The 27,988-nt window shown below is 37.9% G+C and overlaps 1 protein-coding gene across 2 annotated transcripts in view; it reads left to right on the forward strand.

Moving 5' to 3' along the window:
- ASXL3 (ASXL transcriptional regulator 3) overlaps positions 1-27,988 on the forward strand; it is a 131,572-nt gene that overhangs the window by 38,796 nt on the left and 64,788 nt on the right. The window contains exons 4-5 of one of the 2 annotated variants that reach the window (XM_075494572.1): positions 18,044-18,152; positions 19,486-19,597. In XM_075494572.1, the coding sequence (XP_075350687.1) occupies positions 18,044-18,152; positions 19,486-19,597 (221 nt within the window). Of the gene's footprint in view, positions 1-18,043; positions 18,153-19,485; positions 19,598-27,988 lie in introns of those variants that run through there. The other variant, XM_075494567.1, reaches the window with a different exon arrangement.

Here is a 27,988-nt window from a genome sequence, read left to right on the forward strand (position 1 = left end):
ACGTTCTGTATTTATTTTCAGGCTTTCCTTACAGGTAAGAGCTCTTAACAAAAATATTTTAAGGACATAATGGACACTTATTAGTCAGCAAAGTTGTAGTAGTTACATTTATTTTAATGTAAAGTGTGAAAGTATCATCTTGCTTACAAAGTATTTTTGTACGAATAAATATTACTAGAAAACAGTAATTTGCTTTTGGATGTAATTTTTATTTATTTGTGTTTACCCCCAGCTTCCTTATTCTTTATATAAGTTTGATTTTTCTGCCTGTATTCGTGGTTGTGTAAAACATTCTCAGGTGCGGAATTACTCTTCAAATACAAGAATATTGAGAAAAATCTTTTGTAAGGGAAGGAATATTTCTTTCCATTCATTCTTTCACACGATACAATAGATTTTAGAATTTTTTTTTTGTCCATTGAGTGTGAACTGAAGATGTAGAAATAGGTCATTCTCATATGTTCTAACTTCCTTTTTGTCTTTTTGGGTTGGATACAATGTTTTGGATGCTAAAAATAAACACGACACTTTTGCATAATTATCCCAGAATTTGACATTTAGTTTCAAAATTCTGAATTCCTTCACTTAGAAGTCATGCCCTAATTGAAAACTGGGGAGAAGAAGCAAAGAAAAAAAGCTGTGGAGATTTCCTTGAGTTTTTGTGAGTGAGAAGGAATAAGATATGATACGCTTTCTTTGTTTTCGATAGAAATGAAAAAAAATAAAATGAAATTTAGTGATTTCAGTTGTTCTTTTTTCATAAAAAGGTTTATTATTATTTTATACTTCTGCTTTAAAAGAAGTATGATTCTTTTGTCAGAATAGGATGTTATAGGATGGAGAGAGAGGGGAGGGCAAAAGAGAATGAGAGAAGAGAATGAGAGGAGAGTGAGAAAGAGAAGAACGAGAAAGGGAGAAGAGGAAGAGAGAGGGAGAGAAGATAGAAGATGGAGGAGCAGAAAGAGAAAGGAGAGAGGAAAAGGAAATGAAAGAAAAAGAAAAGAGAGAAAGAAAAGAAGAGGTGTACATGACAAGGGGCTGGCAGCGGGGGGCTGCAGGGGCGGCCTCTGTGAGGAGAGGCTGGCGCTGCCCCGGGCCAGACGCAGCCGGTTCCAGCCGGCTCCAACAGACCCACCGCAGGGCACTGCTGAGCCCAGCTGCCAAGATGGCCGTGCCTCTGTGGTAACATTTAAGAAAGGGCAAAATGAGCACTCAGGCAGAAGAGGAGGGTAAAAAAGAGAGTGTGAAACAGTAGTCAGAGAAGGTCAGAGAAGAAGGAGGGGAGGAGGTGCTCCAGGTGTCAGAGCAGAAATTCCCCTGCAGCCTGTGGAGGACCCCACGCTGAAATGTTTGGGTATTTCCTGAAGGAGCTGTTGCCCATGGAGAGCCCAGGCTGGAGCAGGCTCCTGACAGGAACTGCAGCCCATAGAGAGCCCACGCTGGAGCAGACAAGAAGTGTGAGGAGGAAGTAGCAGCAGAGAGGAGCTGTTATGGACTGGTTGTAACTCCCCCCATCCCTCAGTGCTGCTCAGTGAGGGGGAGGTAGAGGAATGGGGACTGAGGGAGGAAAGTTGAGCTTGGAAGCAGGGAGCTGTTCTTTTAATTTTTTTTTGTCTTTGTATTTCTCTACCCATCTATTAAATTAAAATCTATGTTAATTTGCAATAAATTAATTTTCCTCAAATTGAGTCTGTTTCACCTCTTATGGTAACTGGTAAGCAATCTCCCTGTCTTCATCTCAACCCATGAGCTTTTTCATCCCCTTTTCTCCCTGTTTCCTGTTGAGGAGGGGGAGTGAGTGGCTGGGTGGGCTTTTGGCTGCTGGCCAAGGCTAACCCACCACAAGAGGAAAGAAAGAGAAAGCAAGGGGGGGGGAGAGAGAGAGGAATGAAAGAGGTAAGAGAAGATAAAGAAAAGAAAGAGAAAAGGGAAGAAAAAAGAGAGCGGGAAAAGAGGAAAGAAAGGAGAAGGAAAAGAAGAGAGAAGAGGAATGAAAAACAAGAGAGAAAAAAGAAAACTGAGAAAAGAGAAAAAAGAAAGAGAAAAGAGAGGAAAGAAAAAAGCAGAAAGAAGAGAAAATAAATACAGGGAAAGAAAAGAGAAGACAAAAGTAAGATAAAAAAGCAGAAAGGAAAGAAAGAACATGAGAGAAGGGAGAGGAGAACAGAGGGAGGGAGAGAAGATACAAAGGAAAGAAGAAAAAAGGGGGAAAGAAGAGAAATGAAAGGCAGAAGAGAGAAAAGGCGAGAAAAAAGAAAAGGAGAGGAAGAAAAGAGAAGAAAGAGAAAGGAAAGAACAGGAGCCAGAAAGGAAAATGAGAGAAAAGAAAGAATAAAAAGGAAACAAGTCCAAGCAAGTCCACTGTGACTGAGGAATCTGTAACTGAATGCTGTTAGCAGCAAAGTTAAAGATTTTAACTGACTGGGAGAACTTGTATGTGGTACTGCTGTGTGGTAACCGAGACCCTGGAAATTACTTTCCATCAAGTAAAAACTGTAAAATCCTTAAATTAAAATAAGTCTGCTTTGGTGGTTTCAGCGTTGCCATTCAATTAATAGATACATTCTTTCCAGGTAAAAATTTTGACAGAAATTGTAATAAGCATTAAAAACTTTCTCACTGATTTGAAAAATTGATTACTTAGGCAGATGGATGGTGTGGCTGAAATGGCACAACGTAACAAACTCCGGCAGGCCAGCATGTTGGTATGTGTCAATTTTTAAGAATGGTCAAAGTTAATAAAAAAATTTAATTAGGCTAACTCAATAAGATTTTTGCTAGTGAGAGTAAAGAAAGAAAAATAAATCACTTAAGTTCAGCATAGCAATTTGTTTTAATGCTGTCCTTTCTATCAGGGAGAAATATTATTTAATAAAGTAATCTCATATTACAGTCTGGTAGCTCAACATCGAGTGACATATTCAAGATTTAAAGATTTCTGAAGTGAAAAGAAACCCATAATTCTCGTAAGATACAAACAATAGTTTTGAACTGTACAGTAGTCAGCGAACTTTGCTCAGCAATACTTGTTGGTTATTTCCTTTAAGTGGTTAAATACTGCCACAATTTAAGCCTTTTCTCTGAAATATGCTTACCTTTTAAAATTTAATTCTAATAGGTCTTAACAGCATGTTGTGTTCTGCCTCTTGTGTTTTCTTTTCGTTACTGGGGGAAGGTGGAAGGAGATGTCTGTACGTAAGCACCTATTCTAATTTTATAAATTTACTTGCAATTGGTTTTAATGGCAACAACTGGAAAACTGCATTGAAATCACATGAGAGAGCAGGGACATGACATTAGGTTTGAGTGGAAGAACGTGGGGGGGTGTGGGGCTCCTTCAACCCTGGTAATTCTGCTTTCCTCAGCAGGGTGGTACCTCCGCCTCTCCCCTCCTCTGCGTCTTCTTGTGCCAGATGTAGCAACCCAGGGGGTTACAGCTCAGGCGAGCCAGCTGCATCTGGCATGTAGGTTCGGGAGCGGCTGGAGGGAGCATGTTGCGTTACTGACAAAAGGTGAAATACAGGCCTTGCTCTGAGGAGTCTGAAATGGGAACCAGTTGTGTCAGTCTGAGGCCATCCTTCTCCAGTTACTGTAAGCCAATATTGCAGCCGAAAGAATAATCCCGCTCTCTCCAAGCTGCTTTTCCTGTTCTGGGCTGCCCACCTCCCTGGGTGCTGGCACAAGCATTCACATGGCTGTTTGGGGAAATAATCAAGATTTAAAGGAAAAAAAAAGGGGGGGGGGGCAGGGAGAACATGTCATGGAGGCAGGAACATGTGGTCTGCCTTAGAGGGAAGCCACTCAAGCTGCTGCTTTGAGTGGCAGAGCTGGCTGAAAGTGACATGAGCCCAGTATTAATCTTGGTGCAAACCTTGTTGGTGAAAGCAGGTAACTACTCCATTGCCTTACATACAGGTACACAGATGCACTATCGCTGGTGTAACTGCAGGGTGGTGTCTTGTCACTGACACAGCTGCGGTAACAAAAGCCCCTGCTGTGGTTGGTAAGAAAGGCTGGAGATCCTTCTGATCAGTTGGGGAGGAGTGTGGCTGGAAGCTGTGACTGCATCAGGATTATGTTCCTGGTATAGCATGATAAAGTAGGAGTCCTGCTCGGCCTTCTGAGCTAGACCTGGCCCACAGTGGTTTTCTGGCAACACTTTGTTCTGCCTTCTTTTCCATTTTTCACTGTGCAACAGAGTTAATGAAGCTACTTTCAGATGCTGCATGGGTTTCCTCTGTGGGTGGTGCAGCAGCTCGGAAGTCCCGTTGTTCTTTTGTGGTACATTTTGTCACTCTGTTGCAGATCTCCAGCAGAGGCAGCTAATCAGAGGCTAGCAATTGCAGTGGATTCCAGGCTTCTTCAGGAAGCTTCAGGGAAAATCTTCTGGGAGCTCCTGCTTCTGGGAACTTTGGTGGCTTGCTGCTGCAGGTCAGGGCCAGCCTATGGAGTCATTTGCCTCTGTCAGCTCCTACAGACAGTTTTTGCTGGCTACTTGCTGGTTGTGGACTCCCTATGTATTTTGTCTTCAGCTGACTGTTGATCAAGTGGTGTCAAGCACCTATTTGATGAATGCTTGAGGAGTAGCTGTATAAGTGGTGGGCAAGAGTGCAGCTCCCAGAGCCCAGGAAACAGAAGGAGCTAAGAGACCTAGCGGTTATCACAGCAGTTAGTACAAGAGGGGCACAATGGGATGCAGAAAATTAGCACAATGTGGGACTGGTTAGGACTGTGCAGTGATGGTACTGATGTGCTGTAGGGCATGGTCACCAGCAACTGTTCCTGGTATATCAGAGGCCTTGGCCCGGAGAGAACTCCAGGTCTTGGGCTTCTCTCCTGGGTCTAGGACTTGCACTGGGGAGGGCTGTGGCCTCACCCATGGGAAGTGCACTCTGGCAAGGTGCTGAGTTGTCAGGTGAAGGAGCTCTGGGAGGAGATGAGTAGACTGTGTGGCATGAGAGGGGACAAACAGGAGGAGATCAACAGGATCTTTGCAGAGGCAAGAACCCAGGCTCTGTGATGTGAAGTAGAGGGAGCTAGACATTATATTCAAACGAGCTGTGGATAGAGACTCCTACGATTGGGAAGTTGGAAATTTATGACTTCTGGCAATAGAAGGAAGATTCTCTGCCTGCAGAGGATAGGTGTAGTGCCCTGGAAGGAGGTGAGCAAGATTATCAGGGGAGACATCAGAGCAGCTGAGGCTCAGCCAAATGTGTACATGAAGAACAAAAGGAGGGTGACAGTTGCTTGAGACCATATCCTGACAGAGACAGAGGCACCCATCTGCCAACCTGGTGTACTTGCTATAGCTGGAGGTTTACTTCTTGTTGGGTACTTGAATCACAGGCGTTGCAGATGGACATATCTGAGGCTTGTCCAGCCCTCAGACTTCACCCCTTGCTGTTCATCCATGTGGCCACCATGATACTACTGGGGTGAGCCCAAGTATATAAAAAATGACTGCAGAGCCCTGTGAGCAAGGGTGAAGAGCACAAATGCCCAGGTGGTATTTTTCTCAATCCTGCCAGTGAGGTGGAATTGCACAGGTGGCAGAGGGCACATCCCTCAAGTCAAAGTGTAGCTGCATGGCTGGTGTCACAGGCAAAGCCACGGTACCCTCTTTGAGAAGTAAGGACTGCTGAACAAGGACAGGATCCATGAGATGGAGTGTGACAGGGGCATCTTCGCTGGCAGTCTCGGTAACCTTTTCTGGAGGGCTTTGAAGTAGCTACTTAATGGGAGGGTTGCTGCAATTTGAAGAGAAGTGAAGGCCTGGGGAACATTGAGGAAGTGTCTGGGCAACAACATGACTGGAGAAACCTTGCACTTCCCTTATGCAGGCACTATGACTAGGGTGTCCATTTCAAGTGTCTGTACACAAATGCACAGAGCATGGGAAACAAGCAAGAGGAATTGCAAGTCTGTGCGCGCTTGCAGAGCTCCTTAGGGTTACAAAGACATGGTGGGATAGTTCACACAATGGAGTGCTGCTGTGGATAAATGGATGGATACAGGCTGGCAAAGAGGGGCAGTGCATGCAAAGGAGGGGTGGGAGTGCACAGTAGTGAGCCTGTCAAGCGCTTTAAGAGAGATCAGAGGGCAGAACGACATAAGTAATGTTGTGGTAGGCATCTGCTGCAGGCCATCTGGCCAAGAAGAAGTAGATGAGGCCTTTAAGTAGCTGCTGGGGGCCTTGCAATTATTGCAGGCCATAGTAGTTGTGAGGGATGCAAGCAAGCCAGGACATTCCTGAAAGTCAATTTCTTGATGCAGGTGATTGATGAACCAACTAGGCGACATGATGTCCTGAAGTTGTTATACATGAACAAGGAAGAACTGATTGAAGGTGTGAAGGTTGATGACCGCCTTGGCCATGGTTGATCATCAGACTATGGACAAAAGGGCCCAGGAAAGCTGTTTTATCTTCCTTGGTGAATGAGAATGGCCAATTCCAATGCGCAGAAAGTCCAGCAAGCGTGGCAGAAAGCCAATATGAATGAGCAAGGGCAAATCATGCCTGACCAGCCTCTTCACTTTCTATGATCAGATGACTGGTTCAGTGTGTGAGAGGAGAGCAGTGGATGTTGTTTATATTGACTTTAGCAAGACCTTTGGCATCATTTCCCATAGTATCTTCACAGTCAAATTGTTGAGATAGGAACTTGGTAAATGGACTATGAGGTGGATGGAAATTTGCCTGGGCTGCAGGCCCCAAAGTGTTTTGATCAAAGGTGTTAACTCCAGTGGGCGACCAGTTACTAAGTGGTGTTGCTCAGGCATTGATACTGAGGCTATTATTGTTGAATGTTGCTATTAAACACCTGGACAGCGGGACAGAGTGCACATTCAGCAAGTTTGGAGATGATCCTCAACTGGAGGGAGCAGTTGGTACACTGGAAGACTGGGCTGCTGTTCAGAGGGATCAAGACAGCAGAGAATTGTGCTAACAGGAACCTCATCAAATTCAACAAAGGCAAGAGCCAACTCCTTCATCTGGGCCTAGTAACCCATGCAGCAGTACAGGCTGGGGGCTAACAGGCTAGAAATCAGCTTTGCAGAAAATTACCTGGGAGTCCTGATGGTTAACAAGCCAGATGGTAGTCCAGTAATGTGCCCTTGCAGCAAACAAGGCCAGGCCCATATTGGGCTGTGTTAGCAGGAGTGTGGCCAGCAGGCCAAGTGAACTGATCCTTCCCCTCTGTTCAGCACTTGTGAGACCACTTCTGGAGTACCATGTCCAGTTTTGGGCCCCCTAGTACAGGAAAGAGATTGATATACCAGAGTGAGTCCAGTGGAGGTTCACCAAGATGGCTGGAGGCTAGAGCATATGATGTATGAGGAAAGGCTGAGAGAGCTGGGCTTGTTCACAGAGGAGAAGAGAAGGCTCAAGGGAATCCCATGGCAGTCCACAGCTCACTAATGGGAGGGTGTAGAGAAAACAGAGCCAGGCTTTTCTTGGAGGTTGCACAGTGACAGCATGAGAAGCAAAGAATGAGAGGCAACAGGCACAAATTGGAACATGGAAAATTCTGATTTGATACTAGGAAAAATACTTTCCCAGTGAGAGCAGTTAAGCACGGGAGGAGGTTGTCCAGAGAGGCCATGAAGTCTCCATTCTTGGAGATTGCACAAAACTTGACTGGACAAGGCCCAGATCCAAGTGGCCCTGCTTTGAGCAGGAGGTTGGACTAGATGACTTCTGGAAATTCCTTCCAATGTAAATTAGGCTACGATTATATGAGTGTGTGAACCTTGGTGGCGCTGAATATTCTTAAAAATAGCTGTAACTTTTATTTGGGGGGGGGGGGGGTGTTATATTTTATTTTGCATTTGACTAACCAGTTATATCTCAATAACACACACAAGATATTCTTAAAGCACTACAGAGAAAGTTGTGGACAGTGGCCAATTAACAAGCCAAATTAAACAAGAGAACTTGGGATAACTTCAGAGAGGTCCCTTGTGTAGGATGATTAAATTTTAGAGGCCAAAAGGCATTCAGTGATTACTGACTATGTCTTGTTCAGCATAGTCACTTTACTTTCCACCTTAATTTTTTTTCTGAGGAGTAAGCTTCACCCAACTTGAAGCCAAAAATATTTGGAAGGGTGGGGTGGTTTTTTTCATTTTATACATTGCGAATTTTGTGGCGATGTTTTTCTTGGGTTTAGTACATTTTTGATTGTAGCACAGTCATTACTTCATTTTTCTAAACATATGTATTTAAAACCCACAAGGGCCTGTGAAATCTGATACTAAAATAAGACATCATATATATCAAAACCATGGTTTCTTTAAGAAAGCTATTTTTTAACCTCTACTCCAGAGTTCCTTTCATGTGGCAGGAATTCATTTTTTTCCTTTCTTTATAATTTTGTCCTTCATGGTGATCATTGGTATTAGAGTAGAAAATGAAAAATGTACTACAGTTTTTTAATGAAATCAGTTAAAACTATTAAAAGGAAATATTTTATTAAAAGAGAAAAGAAAAAACATATATTCTTGAATAGGAACTAGCTGTCAGAGAGAACTGTATTATTTAACCAGTATAAGAATTTGTTACATAAAGAAATCAAATAGTTTCTTTCAAGTGATGTTGAATGAGGAGGGTGTTCTCAGTCCAGAGGACACCTTAGCTGTTGTGACCATCTCTGACGCACGCTGATTCTTGATCCTTTGGGATAATTTTCTTTCTGAAACATTTTTCTTTTAGGTTTATTTCAAAAAGGTACTCTTTAATCTTTGCCTGTGTCTTTCAAAAACATATTCAAAATGCCTTTTTTTTTCTTGTTAGCATTGCTTTTTTCTTGTATTATTTGTACTACATCTAACAAAATGGTAAGGATTCAAAGTACAGAGATGCGTTTTACTATATATCCTTTCTTTGAGGTTTTTCTTCACACAGAAGAAAAACCTGGGGTTTTCCCAGGTGTTAGGGAACACAGAAAAGTGTAAACATTCTCTATAAAACTTGTATTCTCATTTCCTTTCTGGTCGAGGAATGCTTGTTGCCATATGTGAATATCATTTAAAGAGGTGTCATGGTGTTTCAAGCATACTTTTCAGAACATTCAAGATATTCAGGGAGACCCACTCAGAGGCATGGCTGACAAAGGGCAAGGGTAATCAGCAAAAATAATGGGTAGGGGTATTTAAATTTCAGGAAAGCACGTTTGTATCTTTCTGTCTGCAGTGTATAATGTGGCATTGGTATGATATGTTTGTGGGCTTTTTATTTTTTTTTCTCAAATTTACCTGCTATACTGCTAGCATCTTGTTTTCAAATACATTATAAACCTAGAGTAAATTTTTATCTCCATAGGAAAATTTTTCTGCAACATTTTTTTGAAGAAAAAAATATTTTCGGAGAAAATCCATGGCAATAACTCTACAAAATTCTATTCAGGAACATTTTTGAATTTTACACAAGTTCTGGAACTTTTGCATGTAAAGGCTTTCTTGTGAGAGAAAATGGTTTAAAAAAAAAAGAAAAAGAAAAAACATCACTGGCTTAAGGAGTACTGAGATTTGCGATGAACTTTTGTTCCCAGGGCTTTTCATTTTATTGTTTTAGATGAGTCGTAATAAAGCTCTGGTTTCACCACAGATGAACTCCATTTGTTTTTTTTTTCTGGAACATTACTGTGGCTATTGTCACCAGGTTTGACACCATGAGAAGTTTTCTCAGGCTGCTAGCACCAGGAGATACAATACAGTTTGCTCTAGATATGAAAAAGATTCATTATCAGTGTTGTAGGGTACCAGAACTTCATATACCCTTGCTTCAGACCACAGAGTGCTCTAAAGGTAAGGGTGGAAATGCTGAATTTGACTGGAATGTCTATCAAAGGCCATTGTACAGAGCAGAGGGCAGATCTGATGTGTTTTCAGTAGTCTTTACCTCTGAGGAAAAAAAGAAAGATCAGATATACCGTAGTGCTGCAATACAGCTAAGATGTGAAAAAAACCTAAGTCTGTACCATTGTTTGCAAAAGCGAGCCAAACTCTTAGCTACTGAGAGGAATAAATATTTATGGGTAGTCATGCATGAGAGCTTTGCTTTACCAAGAAACCCAAGTATCATCTCAGGTTGTGTGACCAGTTAGTCATTTGTGACTGACTGTGGGTGAATGCAACCAGTCTGGCAAACTCTTAAACAAAGAAACAAAATAACCTTTTCTTACCAGCTTCCCCTGTCTTTTTGTCACGTTTGCCTTCAGCTAGCAGTTTCATTCACTTGTCCGCCTTGGTTTCTACATGGTGACATATGGCTAGAGGTTTACTAGAGGTTTACTAGGTTTGTGCTTTATCATGTGTGCTTATGTCACGTAATCACTGCACACAATGGCTGTATGTAGATGTACAAAAGGCCCAGAGGGAGATTGGTTCAGTAGGAGGATCCTAGAAGTGGTAGAAATAGGTCTTAAGGATTGTGGCATAATCTCCAATATTTGTTTATTATGTATATCCTTTCACAGAAGACTTGAATAATCTTTGTGTGTATCTCTGGGTGGCTGCTTGCCACTCCTCCAAGGAAAGACAGCGTTGTTTAATGCTTCAGAGGTGGTCTGATAAGAGAGAGAACACACCTCTTAGTTCTGTGAAAGCAGCTTCACTTCCAACTCCTTCCCTGACTCCAGGTTTGGTGAATTCAAAATGTAAAACCAGACTAGGTGACTTTGTAAATGAGATTTCCTGTTAAGGAATGCAAAAATTACACTTTCATGATACCTGGCTTGAATTTAGTATCCACGTTGAATTTATCTCCAGTATTGCTCCGGATTATTTCAGATTTGAAGGACAATGAAAAGACTTAGTTTCTTGGTGATATATCAGACACTTTAGTCAACTGTGATTCCAGCTGCTTGTAACTCCCTCGCAAGCTACAAAGGGCAAGGCTCAAGTTCATCGCTCCGTTCTTCTGCTTTAGATATTTGGGATTCACTACTTTGGTTAACTTCAGTGAAAGCTGATAGGTAGGTTCTGCTAGCTTGTGAGACACACACAAGGTATCTATGGCACATGTGTTACGTTTTAGCATGTCTGTACTGGTCCTTGTTTTTTCCATCATACTAATAATATTCTTGCCTCTATCTTCATCTGGATTAGAAAAACCAAGAAATCTATATGAGGGTTGAGTATGAAGCGGTCAGTAGTATATATAATGGGGCTTTTTCCCTATCATCTTCTGCGATTTGTTTGCAGTCTGTGAGACTATGGTCAAATCAGCTATACTAGTCTGTCTTGTTGCCTGATAGCTGTGAGCTTTCTGGCTTACTTGCTCTGCTCAAGAATAGTAGCCGTGTTTGTGACATTCGAAGGCTGAAAGTCAGGTGCCACGTGTGAAGCATAAGTAGGACCAGAGATGTAAAAGTTTCTTTAGGGTGCTGCCCAAATGAGAACACAACTGATGTTAATTTTTGGCTAACGTGGATAAAATTGATTAAAAATAAACTTTTTATATATATATATATATATTTCTTTCAAGAAATTTCTTTTAATCCTTTAAAATACATTTAAAGATTCAATTGGGAGAGCTTATATTAGGAATAAACCTTAAGTATAGTTTATTCAAACTGTATAAATAGTATTCTACCTGTATGCACTTCAATTCCTATAAAACTTTAGCAAAAAACTGTTTAAGGCTTAAGACTTTATTTATTATGACTTTATTATTTAAGTGGTTAAGACTTCAGAACATAAATAGTTTTGACAGTCGCACCGACTGTAGGTATCGAGTATTTTCTGTAGTTCTCATTAGTAGTCCCTTTAAAATTAAGAAGCTGATTGGAAGTTCAAAAAGTAAAATGCTTTTTTCTTGTTTCAGTTTTTGAATAAAAACTTTGTGTGTGAGGCTGAGATCTACTAGCTCTACAGTTTCACTAGTCTTTATATAAAAATAGTAGATGGTTCCTTAGCTACGTACTACCTACATACTAAAAGATAATGTTTTTATTGTTTAATAAATTATGTTGAATATGTAATATTTTGAAGTCTCCCTTTTTTCCTTTTATATCCAACACATCTAGTGTATTTTCATTCAGCATTTAAAAGCCAATCTTTTAATCAAATTCCAGTTTCTTTTCAAAAATAACTTAACAGAAATAAGTACACTTGTAATGATTTAGTAAATAAGCTGTCATTGTTATTTTAACATCATAAAATACGACTTAGATTAATTTTTGTAAGTTAAGTTAGATAATTGCTGAATACATTTATAGTCTCCCGATTAGCAAAAAGTAATATTACATTAAAGCTCTCTTTATTTGCTGATTGGGGTATTTTAATCATTTCAAGCAAGGAATGAATTAGCCTTGCAATAGGAAAATAACTGGAAAAAATTCAAAAGCAAGATTTAAATTGATTGTTCAAATCAAGTTTTCTGTTTGATAATTTAAATTGGTTTAGTTTGGATTAATATGATTTTGCTGTCTATTGGAAGAAGGATGACTCTGAATGAAATTTTACCTGGAACACGTAGTCTGTATTTAACATTGGATGAAAAAGCAAATATACTGCTTGCGGTCTTCCCATGTAGGGATCTACAAAATAACCAGAGAAGACAGTGGAGACTTCATCATCATGTGATTTGATTTGTTTAGGCTAACTTGAAGCTTTTATTGCTGAAAAGTTTGTAGATGGTTGGCAGGAAATCTTGCACTCATCAGCATTGTTTTCAGCCATTTAATCTGTGCTCTCTACTTCCCTCTGTGCCAAGGGAAGGATCCTGTGCCTGTACCATTTGAATACAGTAAAATGTTGGGGTTTTTTTTTCAGTCTTCTGTTCACTGGACCTCTCCTGGTTCTTCCTCCTGAGCCCAGGCTGGAAGAGCTTGCCAGCCCCAGTGCTAACAGCTGCTGCAGCACTGCCAGCTCAGCCAAGGATGGCTGTGGGGGAAGAGCGGCTCTAGAGCGGTCAGCGGCAGTTTGCCTGTCTTCTTGGTATAAAGGACAGCTATCTTCTTGTCTTGGTATTGCTGCTTAGGTTCCTGGTGGTTTTGTGTGTCACTCCCAAGCTAGGTCATGGCTACAATCTGGTAAGGCAAGTTTGGACATTTTGCTGGCACATGATAGCAAGACCACGGGCACACGGCTCCTTGAAGATTGTGGGACAGCTTCTTCTTTGGCTTCCTCACACTGGGCATTCAGTACTGCATGTGTTGCTCTATGAAACACTTCAGCAAGCAGTGCACATCTAGACATCTAGTTGATTCTCCAGCATTTCTGGCTGCTGTATATGTTGGAAGAAGTATACTTAGGGTATACAGTTAACCTCAGGCTTAAACAAAATGTTGATTTATTAAAGAGATAAATAATAGGATACAGTGCTGGACGCATGCTCAAGAGATCATTCGATACAAACACTAACACTGGGACAGGTTCCAGTATATGTACCAGCCAGGACTGGCATGTTTTTGATCTTCTGATGAAGGTCATTTTACAAACTTCCCTGCTCTGTTCTGGTGTTGATTAAAACATCAACAGCTACATTCACACTTTTAGACTATCCGTGAACTTTCTTTTTCTTCCCTCACTGGCCATGAAGAACATTTATCTCCATTGACTTCAACAGGCTTTTACATTTTTCTGAAGAATTACAATTACGCCTTCTTTTACTTTTCTGTTTTCTGGACTACACAAATGTGTTTTCTACAGCCTTCCCTCATAAGTTTTATTTTCTTTATCTGTTATCACTCTTGTGTACTCCGAAACTGGTGTAACTTACATGCATTATAAACACATTTTATTCTGTGTGACTTCATAGCAGGTCTAGAAATCCGTTCTGAAGCCTTTTGGTTTTACTTTGTTTCCAGCAGTGAGTAAAAATTGTTGCTCCCTTGTGGCTATTTATGGATCTGTATAAAATGAGCAGATGATTTCAAACAAATAAATACTGATCACATTTACGATAGCTAAGTGCTCCTCTTGCCGCAGTTTTTCGATTTGGGAACGTATCAGGAACCCTCGTAAGCTCTGGGAGGGGGCTATGCCACATGCAGGGGGGCTGAGTGGCTGAAATGCTGCCTGCTGCAGGACCCGAGGTGCCTTGTCTGCATAGTATCAGGAAACTTTCACTGTCTGCCACACTATATTGTCTGGGCAGGTTGGCTTTAGTCAATTTATTTTCCATATTGAAAACATTTTTTTTGCCAAGATCATAATTTTTTTTTCCCTTGGCAAGCAGTCTGGCAAAGACCATTAGAATTAAAAGTATAACCATAGAAGTTTTCAGGGTTTTTCTGACAAAACTGTGTGTTTGAGAAGTTGACAATATAAAAGTAAGGCATGTTTTTACTGGTGTTTTTACAGGTTTTTGCAGGGTTTGGAGGAGGGTGGCAGGGGAGAAAGTAACTGAAATCTATACTTCCTCTACATGCTTTTGCAGAGCTTAGTATGTAGAGACTGTGTATGTAGTCCGGCATTTGGGTTTGGGTAACACCGGCTGCATGACCAGTAGAGGGAGCCCAGAATCACAAAATACTGGGGATACTTTTGAGTGGGGGAGTTGGGGTGAGAAGCTTGCTTTGATAATGTACAGGAATTTTTTGATTGTATTTGGAAGGATCCGCTGAATACTACCAACTTATGGTGATCCTGGGAAAGAGTATTTATGAAACATTGAAATGCCTGATGTCTTTTAAATGATCAAATTGTATTAACTTTTATATTGGAAGGCTAATCAATAATTTTTTTCTCTTTCCTATGTTGCTGGTTGTTGTAACTTCATATCACCTTTACAGAAAGTAAGTAACTTTTCATTTTTTAAATCTATTTGAAAGTGTGCAGGTGTGGGTATACTGGTTGTATGTATGTATAGATGTATATGTATATAAAATAAACATACAAGCAGAAAATGGTCAGTCTTAAAGACATACTGCTACAGAGGGTGACTCCCGTGTATGAATGACTTTTAGAATATCACAATGGTTTAAAGCAATCTCATCCAAAAGATGATAAATAGTGTGAAAGTTCTGCGTTTGAAGGCTGTAAATGGTAAACATATTCCTCGCATATAGACTATGCAACAAAACTTGCAGCATATTGGTTTAAAATATGGTATGGCTCTACAGATTCACAGATATCAAGTTACAAAGCAGGATATTGTTGTATCCAATTTGATTTAACTGAATCAAAGTTGTACGGATTTGGAGTGTTTCAAGAACTTAGGTCAAACTGTGCCATTTTTGACATTCAAAGATACTCAGCCTTATAGTTGGCAGTCCTTGGCTGCTGTATTAATACATGCCAGCAGCTCTGAGCAGAGCGAGTATGTCCTCAGGCTGTAGAATTTAGAAAGTGTGTGATAAGTCGTATGGATCCCTCAGAAACTGCTCTATGATTCAGACATCAATCTGCATCATGGGCTCTTTGATTGCTGGCTTTTCTAACTGCAGTCCCGTGTGTTGTGATAGCATGTATTGCAAGCATTTCCAGCATCCCTTATGGATAACATTTGGGAATTTTAATACAGTGTTTCAAGGATGCCTGTGCTGACAGAAGAATAGGTAAGTCATTGGTTAACATGGGTCAAAATAGCAGTGATAAAGGGCACCATGGAATTTCAGTTTGAGCTGCGAGCTCAAAATAAATCCCACCCCACAGTGTCCAGATTATTATTTCATTTGCAGCTTAAGTTAAGTATGTGATTTGTTTTGTGCCCATTATAGACATACCCAAGTCCAATTTTCAAGAAGGGTGGATATGGCCCTTTGGTTGCATGCCAAATTATTTAGGAATTGCAGGTACCTGTATGAAACAAGCATAACAGTAGTTAAAGTACTTCTTGGCTCAGTAGCTGATACAGATTTCTTTGTAAGTCAGAGAATAGTTTCTATTGTCCACCTGCCAGTTGGCTAGACTTTGAAGATTAAGATATCTGCTGTGAGCACAGTAGTGGTCATGAGATATTGCCAAATCCTCTATTTTGGGTTCATTCATCTTGTATCATTTTAATTGGTTAATGATATCTAAAAATAAGTGTGGAGTCCAGAATATCTACATCAGAATAGGAGAAGGACACAAATTGTGCATACACGCACACACAATTTTGTTTCTTGTTGATACATTGAGTTTGTCTTCCAGTGCAGAGTCAGCAAGTTCTTTCTGTCTTGCAGAGAAAGTCTTAATCTGTGATAATGTTTCACTAAAAAGATCTAAGACTGTGAGAGTCAAAATTACTTCACATTATGTATGTTAACACATGGAAGAAATTACGCAACAGAACTGCTCTATTAAACGCTTTATGTCTTTGCTTGTCAAACATTAATACAATAAGGAAAATGTGTAAAGAGAAGCATCCTACTTATTCCAAAACTGATTTAAGTAGTCACTAAACTCAGTGAAATCTCTTAATGTTTTCTGTGCTACTGCTAGCAGTATCGTTATATTTCTACCATATTTAGTTTTGTATTCTGTTACAGTATTGTATCAAAACCAGATGTGGAATTAGTTTTATTTGTAGGGGAAAAAAACAACAAAAACTTGTCAGAATTTTCATATTGCATTATTATATTTAGAATACTCATAAAATAGATATCTGTTAAATACCTGACGTGTTTATCAACAAGCAGCTTTTTTACCTGTACTTTTTGATTTTAAATGTAGTAATGTGATACATTAGGTGACCAATAGTAAATAAATTATATTGGACAGGACTTCCTGTCCTGAGGACACGTTATAGTTTAATTTTTACTGGAAGAGCAATTACCACACTATCCGTCTTGCCATTAAATTAATACATGTACAGTAAGGATGAATTTTGTTGTAACAGAGCCATGGAAATCAACAGAAAGCATAATCATATGAAAGATGACAATTTCAGTCCAATTTTATTTCTAAAAGATGGTCAGTCATGCGATTTTCAACAAAGATTGGATGTTGTATTATAATATTGCATAATAAAGAACAGTAGTTTCTGATGGACTTTTGAAGCCCTGTTCCTGGTTTATAGTTGAGTATATAATTAATCCTGAAATACTTAGCAACACACTTAATTTAATGCACAGGCATTGTTCCACTTAACCAAGTGGAATATATTTACGTGGCTAAAGATAAGCGTGCGTGCAGGCTAGGGACCCCAGGGAAGAAGCACAGTTTCAGATTCAGTCCCTGACTACACCGTGTACATTAGTCAGTAAATGGGGACAAAGACGTGATAGTACATCTATAAATCTTGTACTGCAATTTTTAAATTAAAATGAAATAAAGCAATTTATGACTACCTTCTTCCCTACCATTTCTTAGATCAACTTTTCAGAATAGTCTAAGTGTAGATAGGGTAGAAATATTTGCTTTCTTTTTCTGATGTAAACATGCATATATTACAAAGACACCTCTGTACAAGTACTCTTTTTTTTCTTAATGTGTTGTGTTTCTTTTTAAATAGTCCCTTAACATGCATTCCACAGCGATATTACAATTACTGCCTTGAGTAGGTCAATCTCTTAATCTCTAAAACAACTCTAATTAGAAAAGACAGTGCTTCATAGAAGGTGCAAATGTGCTTGTATTTATGTATAGTAATGCATGCTGACCATGTTAAGCCAGAAGAAGGTTTAACTATACATCACTTTTAATTTTAAATGTGTTCTTCCTGGGCTCTTTGTTATTCTTTTGTTGCCTTTCATCCTATGGGATGCAGCTGCCCTTGAACTTGGTACTGTTTTGATCATTCATGTGCAGCAGCCACATTGTCTGTAACATTTTAAAAATGAGGCTTCATGGTGTTATTTACGAAGTAATTTCACATAAATATTTGGACTTTGGTTCTCTTAGAATGTGGAGCTGGTTGCTGTATGAAGAAAAGCATAATTATAATTCACAGACTTTTTGCCTCGAGCCTAGGGGACAGATGCATATGATTAAGTTTGAAACTGGCCTGTTATTGTAATGTAGATGTTTTCAGGGTTGAGAGAATTAAAAAAAAAAAAAAGAAGGGGGCAAAAAAAAGCCAGGCAAGCATGAGTTTTAAAAAAAATAGACCGAGGGAATAGTTTTACAAGAGGCACTCAATCTTGGACTGCACAATTTTATTTTTCAGTGGAACCTCTCCATTAGCTTGCCTGAATGCAATGCTTCACACTAACACTCGTGTAGGTGATGGAACATTCTTCAAAATCCCTGGGAAGTCGGGACTCTACGCTCTCAAAGTAAGTTTAAATTTTGTATATGGAAAGTACATAGCGCTATTAATCCATTTTATGAATGTCTCAATAGATATAAAGGTAAACAGATTAGATTCTTTAGAGAGGAAATGACCTGATAGTCCTTCTAACTGCTTTCAGATGTCTTTTAAAAGGATTTATAATGAAAGTAAACATTGAATGTTTTATCCTAGAAAGCATATACATGTTCTTGAATTTGGCATATGGTATAAAAAACATGTAGCTTATAAAAAAAAATGCTTCTCTTTCATAGTTGTTCACAGAAAGGCCTTTGTTTTATGAGCAGTGAGCTCAAGAGGATCACTGACTTTCTCATTAAGTAATTGTATTAATGTTTGATTTTTGAGTAGTGCAAAATTATTTGCAAGTCTAATATAAATCAGCTTTTAATTTAAAGGTTGCATCATTGCTTTTGAGAAGGAATATAGTTATAGTGATAGAATTTTGCCTTTATGCTATTTCTATTCCTTTTTGTCTTTATTTTTCTTTTTTGGTATGTATATGATGGTTTCTGTGGGTGGAAATTTTTTCTTGCTATACATGATCAGACTTAGAGGGGCTTCACAATAGGAGTGGAGGAATGTGAGGCAGAGGTGAGAAATAAGAAAGTGAGATTATGTGTTTGGCAGTCTAAATGTAGTCAATTAAAATTTTGGGCTGGGGGGAAGGATCCTTTGTAATTTATGGCAGACTTATTTGATGTAAGGGCTTAAAAAATATAAAACTATATAGATTTGCCTGCTCCTCATAACTAAAAATTTTGTATTTGAGATTGAATTAATAGTTTTCAATAGCTCCATTTGCTAATTTACTAAAACAAATGCTGTTGTTTTTCTTTAAATCGGGACATATTCTTGGCACAAATCCAGGTATTCACAATCACTCCCATGCTTGTGAGCTCCAGGTTGCTTCGGCTATTTGAATTCAGGAAACAGGCAAAGGCAGAAAAGAAACATTAAAGGTTTTGTGTTTTGCTGCAGCATTGCGGACACTCAACTGGAAAACTAGGATTTTTAACAGCCAAACAAGTCTGTTTCTGTTAAAAAAAAAAAAAAAAGTAGAAGATCTTGCATTTTATTTGACATTTTTTAAAAAAGAGTATGTTATGACTTCACAAAATAGCTTTTGCTTTGCAAGTTGTTTCATGAAGGTCTGTTTTTATGTCTTTCTCTGAAGTAACTCACAAGCATATTTTATTCTGTTTTTTGAAATGTAAGCATGAGAGTACACTGCAGTAATCTATTTTCAGAGATGCAGCAGGATGATGATTGATTTTTTTCTTGTTAATTTTAGTTTTCTTTTTCTTTTTTAACTATAGAAAGAAGAATCAACATGCCCTACTGATGGAACATTGGATTTAGGATGTGAATCTGAGTTAGATGGCACTGAAATGGCTGAGACAAACAATAATAATGGAGAAGAAAATGGTGGTAGGTGTTTTAATTTCAATATTAGAGGGCATATTTTGGGAAAAGAAAAAATATTGTTTACTTAAGATTTTCATGGTGTGATTTCTAAACAGTATAAGTAATGTTTTGTACTCACTGAAACTGTTTTTGAGTGACTCCCTCTCTTTTTTTGCCTTATAAAGAAAACAGGAACACCAAGTGCCTTTATTTGACTTAGATTTATAGAAGACAATGAGTAGTGCTGTTGGGTGTTTTAAGTAGGTAATTTTTTGGCTTGCAATTTTTTTATTCTAGGCCCCACAGCTAAAGAGTAATTTGCCTTACCGGGCTTCAGACTTGCAGTTGTCGGATAGACATCTCACTGATTTCAGTGTGGGCATGTGGGGTTGGTCCCTCAGTAGAGTTCTGGGCACAGGACAAAGGTTTGTATTTTTTTTGTTTCAGGCAGAGATTCTTCTGGGTGTGATGTTGACATAAAGACATGTTGAAGTATCAAATCCTGTGCATTTTTTTTCTCTGAGATAATGACAAACTGAAACATTGCAAGAACTTGAAAATGGCAACCTTAGAAATATTTTTTCTTTTTGAGAGGTAACAATTGCTCACAAAGAAAATACAGTTCTTCAGTCACCTAAAATTACTTGCAAGTAATAGAAATAAATATTATTCTTCTTAACACTACACTCATGTAATGCTTATAAAGTGAATGCTTTATACAAAAATCAAGCTTCCCAGGACCTCTGAAATAAACCTTTCGTTGATCAGTTCTTCTCTTCTGCTGTCTCCTCACAACCCATCCCACTGCTGGACTGCAGCCTACTGTTTTGACTCACTTCATATATGGTGAGAGGGTGTCCTGTTCACAACTAGGACATGAAAAGGCACAGGTCATGTTGTCGTTCTGCTACAGACTTCCTTTTTGATCTTGAGCAACTTACTTAGCTTCCACGCTGCACCTGTACAGGACCAAAACTGCTATTTCAGTATTGCTCACTAGCTGCATTGAAAAATCACAAAATGCTCAGTGATAGGAGTAAGAGAACTACCTAAGACAGGTTGTTGTGGATCTAGTGGTGAAGTTCTGAAGCTCAGTGGAAAAACAAAAGTCAAGAATTATTAAATGGCTCTGCTTCTTCATTTTCTTTGATATATTATGTCTATAAGTTAACAGACTCTGCATGTGCAGTGGTTTTATGCTTGTGTAGTATATACTGCATGTGTAAGTGAACATACATATTTGTAGTTCAATAATTCCTGTCTGATACTCACACAATTTGTTCATGTATGCTTCCCTAAGTCACAGGAAGAATACAGCGGTGAAAAGCAGTGTAAATACAGTTAGAGATAGGAAAGCAAAAGTTGATGTTACTTGTTATAAACAAATGAAAATCATGGCAAAAACCTGGCAATTATTTAGGAGTGGTAGGATGTAAATAAGGATGCCATAATGCCAGAAGCAGAAAATTGCTGGGTTTTGACTGGGAGGAGGCTGCATACTATTTTCACAGTTTACAGTAATAAAAATAATTCTAGCACTTGTGTTGACATAAAAGAGCAGCTGCTAAAATTAAACATTTTAAAATATTTGGGGTCGAGTAGTGAATTACACCTAGATTGTTTTTAAAGCTGAGAACTTTCCCTCATGTTTCATCTTTAACAAATCTTGGAAAACTGTGATATATTTAACTTTTTGAAAACAAGATATTTTAAATTTTTTTTATGTCATGCAGTGGATACATTTAAAAAGAGTAAGTGGGATGGCAATAGTGAGTCTATATTGCATATAGAAAGGCCGATACTGGGTGTGATCAATAAGAAATTGAAGACAGCATATCTTGTATCAGTCAGCTGATACAGAACATAGTTTTGTCAAACATGTTTGATAATAGCTTTTCTTGAGACTGAAAGTTTTGTTGTTAAAGGTATCTATTGATATATATGTAGAATTCTATAAGAGATTTCATTTACAGTATAGAATGCTTGGCTTAAAAACAGGACCATGCCTGAGAAATGCAGCCAGTTTTAAGTGGATTGAAAATTACAAATTATTAGATCTGCAAAGGTGTAGGAATCACCATCCACAGTAGGTATTTTTGCTGTTCTCTTGAGGATGTGATTTGACCACTCTTCATTCAATATCTTTGTCAATACTTTTTGAAAAGTATAAAATCCTTCTTGATTAAATGTATTGATAATAAATAATAATGTTGAGACCCCTCTTGATTGCCTTGTAAATTATTACAGTTGAACAGCATGGATTTTTTTAGACTTTAAAGTGAAGAAAAAAGGTCACATTTGCTCAGTGGAAACATATATTCAATAAATCACTAAATCTGAAAAGCATTTAAGGATCACAATAGAAAATGAATTGAACATGAATGAGATGTTTTTGCTAATTAGTCCAATGCAGTTCTTGGACTATAATTCTGGTAGTACTGATTAAAGAATATAGGCACAGTGTTTCCTTTGGGTATAGCACTAGTTAAATGATTACTAGTGTACTGCATTCATTATAGCTGTAAGAAAGAATTAGGAAAAATAGGAGAGGATTTAGAAAAGACATATAAGAATTCCTAAGTGAACAAATACTTTGCTCTGGGAAATTTAATAGGGACAGTCTAGTTAGTTTATCAAAGATGAGGTGGTGACTTGATCAGTTTGTAAATATTTGAGAAAAGTATTTCTATAGAAAATGGTCTAGCAAACCAAATCTAACAAGATGTCTATCAATTAAACTTTTCACACCAAAGCTGGGATTTTTTTTCTTTCCAGGAAACTATTCTGTGGCATAAAAATAACATTTGATTCAGTACAAAAAACACTCTATGAAACTCTCTGACTTGTGTTTTAGAAAAGGTCAATAGATATAATGTCTCCTTTCAGCCTTATATGTGTGATACGTATGAGGATGGACATGGTTGGCAACTGTATTCTTAATTGCCCAATTGATTGCATTTTTATTTGCTCTTGTTTCCACTGTGGTAGAGTCCAGAAGCCCCAGTTCTGATAGAGTGATCAGAAATTGTTTAGTAAGAGTTTAAAAAGCACCGCTCTGAAGTTAGCTGGAGGGAGAGGATGAAACCCTAAGCAACAGCCTCAGTCTGTTTGTGGTCTTTTAGGTGATAGTCTTCAGCTTTTGGAGTAAAAAGTACCAGCTGACACTCAGAGAAGAATCACATTATTCCCCAGCAGGCACATTCTTCCCAGTATAAACGCAGGCTACTGAACAATTTTATTAACATAATAATATAAAAATTCCTCACAGTTATAAACACATGACTTGGTGAAAGCTGTTACTCCACATCAGTATTGCTAAACTGACAACTGGAATGGTCACACCTCAGCATTTTTCAGATGCTGTGGAGAAATCTTTCTTTCCCCACCTTCTCCAAAGGCATATGTTAAAGAAACTCTTTACGCTACAGTTGATTTTGTTTGGAATGGGATTTCTATAGAAGCTCTCTAGCAGTCTCATATCTTTTTATAAATTCTATTTCACTCAAACACAGGGGCAGCATGTAAAGATGCAGTCGGTAAAAGAATTAAAATCCCAATTATTGTTGCCTGGGAAAATGATGACTATAATATCCTTTTCCCCATCAATAGGATGTTCTGTTCTCAAAAAGCATTTGTCCCTAGGGTTTCTGAAGCCAGGGCTAATCCATCAGCCACGGAGCGCAGTTCATTAAAAATTGTCTTCACGCGAGCCAATGGAATGCACAATGATGTAACTGTGGAGGAGGTAGCAATTCCTATGGTAGCCTGACTTCCCTCCCCAACCCAACCCAAACATAGGTTCTGATGTTTGCCCAAATATGAGCAACATACATCTCCTCTTGAGACACTTCTGTTTTCAGCACTTTCCAAAACTGTAAGTTCTTCAATTGCAAACATGAAATGGCAGAATTAATTTCTTAGGCAGTTTTCTTAAGAGATAGTAGACGGAATGAGGGATGATAGAGGATCAGATTCATGCTGAATCCTCTGATTCAGCAAAATGAAATTTTGTCTTTGTAGCTACTGTGCTCTTGAACACCTTGTGCTTTTTGGACTAGGAAGCCACTAGGATAACTCCTGTAGTGAGGAATGAATATTCACCATTGTTTGAAACCCGAGTCCACATTTAGATGTTCAGTTCCTTTCTGGGAATGGAATTTCTGGCAATTCAAGGAAACCTGTTATGCTTAACATCTTGTCTCTTGGAAATAATATTGGATGATTCTGCTGAATATGTCTGTTGCACATGGCAACATCTGGATGTGGGACAGGCTCTTCTAAAAGCAGAAGGGCAGTAACAGAATAGCAACTCAAACATACAGAGTTTTGCATGACACATCAGAAAGAGACAGTTTTTCACGTTTATTTTGTTTTGGTGGAGGGTTTTTTCATCTCCCCGCAAGTAGCTATAAAATAAAAATACTGTACCCAGGATAGAGTTTAACTTCTGTTTGTTTCATTGCCACTGGAGGGAAGTCATAAGAATGAGAGAAGATACTGTGGAGCTTGAGGGAGAGATCTTTCTCATCTGCTTTTTTTGCTGTACAGTAGAGTTAATGAGGCCTAAGAAATCGGTGGCTTAGTGATGACAGGCTGTGTATTTTAGTGGAAAATGTTGACTTCCTTTGGAATAAGGATTCACAGTTTTCAAAGCTTTGTGAAATGTTTGGGCTCAAAAGCATGCCGAGAATATAATGTGATTCAGTGCAAGCTACCAAGCTGATGTGGTATTTGATGTCTTTTTCCAAAAAATACTATTCAATATTATTTATCATTTCACAGTGCTAGTATTGCTTTTCAAAAAGAATATTACAGTCACAGTAGTGGCCTTGATATATGCATCTGTTTTTGCTTGCTTTGGCGAACTTGTACAATTAACTAACTCCCAAACTGGTTTTCATTTTCAAGAGCTGATGGCAACAGTCGAGTTCTGAATTGTTCAGATTTTGCAAGTTGGGCTCTAGAGATCAAAGAGTGATGGAGGTGAATTACTTGATACATCTGTGTTGGCAAAGCGTGACCATTTATGTCAATACAAGTATAGATCTGTGTCACCCAAAGAAAATATTGAATTTTATGGATATTTTAGAGAGAGGTTTTGTGTGTATGTTTTCCTAAGGGAGTTCTCTGTGAACTTTCATATCTCCAGTGTGTGTGCATACATTTTATGCTTGAGGTAGACTCTAGTCTTTAGCATATGGTAGCAATACTAATTTGTGTTTTTTAATATGGCCATTAGTAAACAATCCTTCTCATCTGCTGTGGTTTCTGTAACAAAGAAGGAAGTGAACTGCTGTTAATTTTACTGGTTTGATTTTAAATCAGTATGGGCTGTCTGAAATCAGAATTAATTGTGCTATTTATTTTAGGAAAATAAGCCCCTTAAAGTACTCCAGGAATTTTTCTGTCCCTCTAGTTACATAAATCTGTTTATAATTATTCCTAATAACTTTCAGTGGCAGTAAGACAGCATAATTTTAAGTTGTATTCCTATAAAAATTGTTTCTTTGAAGAAACACGTCTTCTAATATGTTTTACGTAGGTGTCATATTTTTGGGGCAGGGAAAGTAAAAGGTAATAAAAAATTACAGAGATAGCCTATAAAATTTGAAATTAAAAGATACCATTGCTGATTTTTATAAATGATAGCCTTTCATAATAATTACCAAACTGGTCTTGGAAAAATGGAAGAGAGGAAGTTATTTTAAATGGAGGTTGTCGAAAACATTTTTAGCATGTTCTTTTTGCTAAGTAATTCTAATTCTATCATTCATGTTAACACTCTCTGAACATTCACTAAGGAGGTCTTATCTTCAGAAACGCAGCTGCTCTTCCAGCTCATAACCTAACAGTTTATGGCTTAATAGTTGCTTTTTGCTTTATTCCTTCACTCAGTCCTGGCCCTTGAAGAAGCCAATTTAAAGAATGGAGCCTAATTATTCTCCACTAAATGGAAATGCCTCCTGTAGGCTTAAAAATGCTCTTGTTCTCTTTTTCTACTGTAGCAATAATGGTGAATCCTGTTTATTTGCTACCCAAATATTTTTCCTTCATCTGTCACATTCTTTCAGAGTTCTTTTTTCCCTCCCCAGCATCCAGTTTATTTTTAGCATTCTTTTCCGATAAAGCTTTTCAAGCGAACATGGATCTGATAATATACACACATCTTCAGTGCTTATGGACAAAGTAGTTGCAGCTTTCCAAAGTTGTATGTATGCACAAAGACCACTGGCTCTTCTTGGATTTGTTTTTCTTTTACTGTGTTCTTTGGTTTCCATAGCAGAAATGCCTGCTCTGTTCTTAAGGCATTGTTTTTTTCACGAGGATCATCAATGTTCATTTCAAACACTTACATATTTTTCTGTCATATTTTCCCCCTTTTTTACTTCTGACCCATTCAGAGAAAAGCAGTTGGACTTTATCCATATAAATGAACAAATAAATAAATACAATTTTCTGTGGTCACAGGCATTGTAGTATAGTGAGATTTTGGCACAGATTGATTTAAATCACTAAGTAGCAGAACATGTTTTAAAAAATAAATTTATGAATTGTCTTATATTTGTATTTAATTTCCTACAGAAAAGTCAATTCATATTGTTTTGTAAACAATTAATATCTTGATTATCCTCTAAATAAAGCCTGTATATCAATTTTGGTATTATTTTTTGTTAATAAAATGAATAGACTATAAGTTATTAAGCAATTATATAAATTAATGTATTTAGATCTTTAATGTTTGTGTCTTCTACTTTTGGAAAGTAGGCAATGACATCTCTTATTTACCAGTTGGTTAGGTTTATAGCCATGATTTGTATCAAGCTGGTTTTAAATGGAAATGGAAATCTAATTAAAATATGGAAAACAATATTTAAAATAGCTTCTTACTATTTTCAGCTACTAGATATAAGAAGGAAATATTTATAATGTACAAAATATATTTTAGAAAGGAAGTATCATTTGTTGTTAGTAAATGAAGTTGACTTTCTCTAATCACCATGTCATTTTACAATTTTTAAGCAGTGGATTTCAGCCTCACATATCTATTTCTTTAATCATAGACTACAGGAAAAAGTTTGTTTTCAAAACCCTGAAGAAACTAGGTTTGGGTTGTACTAAACCAAACCAGCCTAGAGTGAGGTATTTCTTCTGTACCTGCAGAAGAGATCACAGCGATGGAAAACTATTTATTGTTTCAGTGGGTTTCAGTTCCAGTTGCTTCACCCATTAGAACAATCCGTGTTCCTTGGTTTAACTTTGTTGTCAAAGCTTTAAAGAAACAGAAGCAAAAGAAACCAATACACTGATAATATTTTTATGTAAAATTGAAGTAATAATAGAAGTAAGAAGTATGGCCTCTAATAGACCCTGTCACAGTTTCAGGGTTTATTGTTAAAAGAAAAATGAATGAAAGCACAAAATTAATATAGAGCTATGTTTATTTTTATTCCTGTGCTTTATTGTGACTTTGACATTAACAGTTGTAGTATTGAGCATCATCAGTGTTGTCAAACCTCTCCAGGATGAACTTTATCACCAAAGTAAATAGGGGAGACTCTTGGATAATGTCCTAGATCAGAGTAAGGAAAATCAGAATATCCCATTTGAACAACAAGGTAATAAGAGTGGCAGTCATCCCGGAGAACAGGAATAGGTTTTTCATGACAGGTCATGTTGTATCCTCTCTTAGGAGGGACAGTTAAGTATATAACAGTTTCCATTCTTTAGGCATTTTAAAATTTGTTTTGTTCTCTTCTCCTTAACTCTGGGGTTTGTGTGCTCACACTATTTCTGTTTTTTTTCTTCAGTTCTTTGACTTTCAGGCTTTGCCAGAAAACAGTGAAAGAAAAGACAAAAGCTGAGTAATTTGAAATGTCAGGTTTTTATTTTGGTGTAAGTGTTCTTTGTCTCAGGAGCTTAGCTATTGCAGTGATTTAGATTATATAAACCAGCTATTGTTTGTTTTCTGCTGACACTTTGCTGCTCCTTTAAGTTGTCTTTTTCGATAGTAAGCTTTGCTCATCATGTGGAAAAGATTGATCCAAACCAGGTGGTGCTGTAAACTCAGAACCTTTTTTGTGTTGCAGCTTCTTTGTATATTTTGACAAATCCTTCAAGTATAAGGGGAAAAAAGTGACAAATATCAGTTGTTAATCTTGTGACAAAATAGGATTTGTCTTATCTGCTAATGAAAATTTTTAATCTAATATGAAAATTATCTTGACATAATGCCAATGCCATAGAATAGAACGTATTCTCTGTTTGTGAGGTAAGTATTAATTATTTTTTCTTTCAGTGTGAAAACAAATGTTTAATAACACATGCATCTTACGGTGGCCATTAATTATTGATAACTAAATTGTCTCTATTCTATCTTTTTATCTTACAAACACAAAGAAAAAATCATTACAATAT

Source organism: Mycteria americana, chromosome 2, assembly GCF_035582795.1.
Source record: "Mycteria americana isolate JAX WOST 10 ecotype Jacksonville Zoo and Gardens chromosome 2, USCA_MyAme_1.0, whole genome shotgun sequence".
Classification (NCBI taxonomy): Eukaryota; Metazoa; Chordata; class Aves; order Ciconiiformes; family Ciconiidae; genus Mycteria; species Mycteria americana.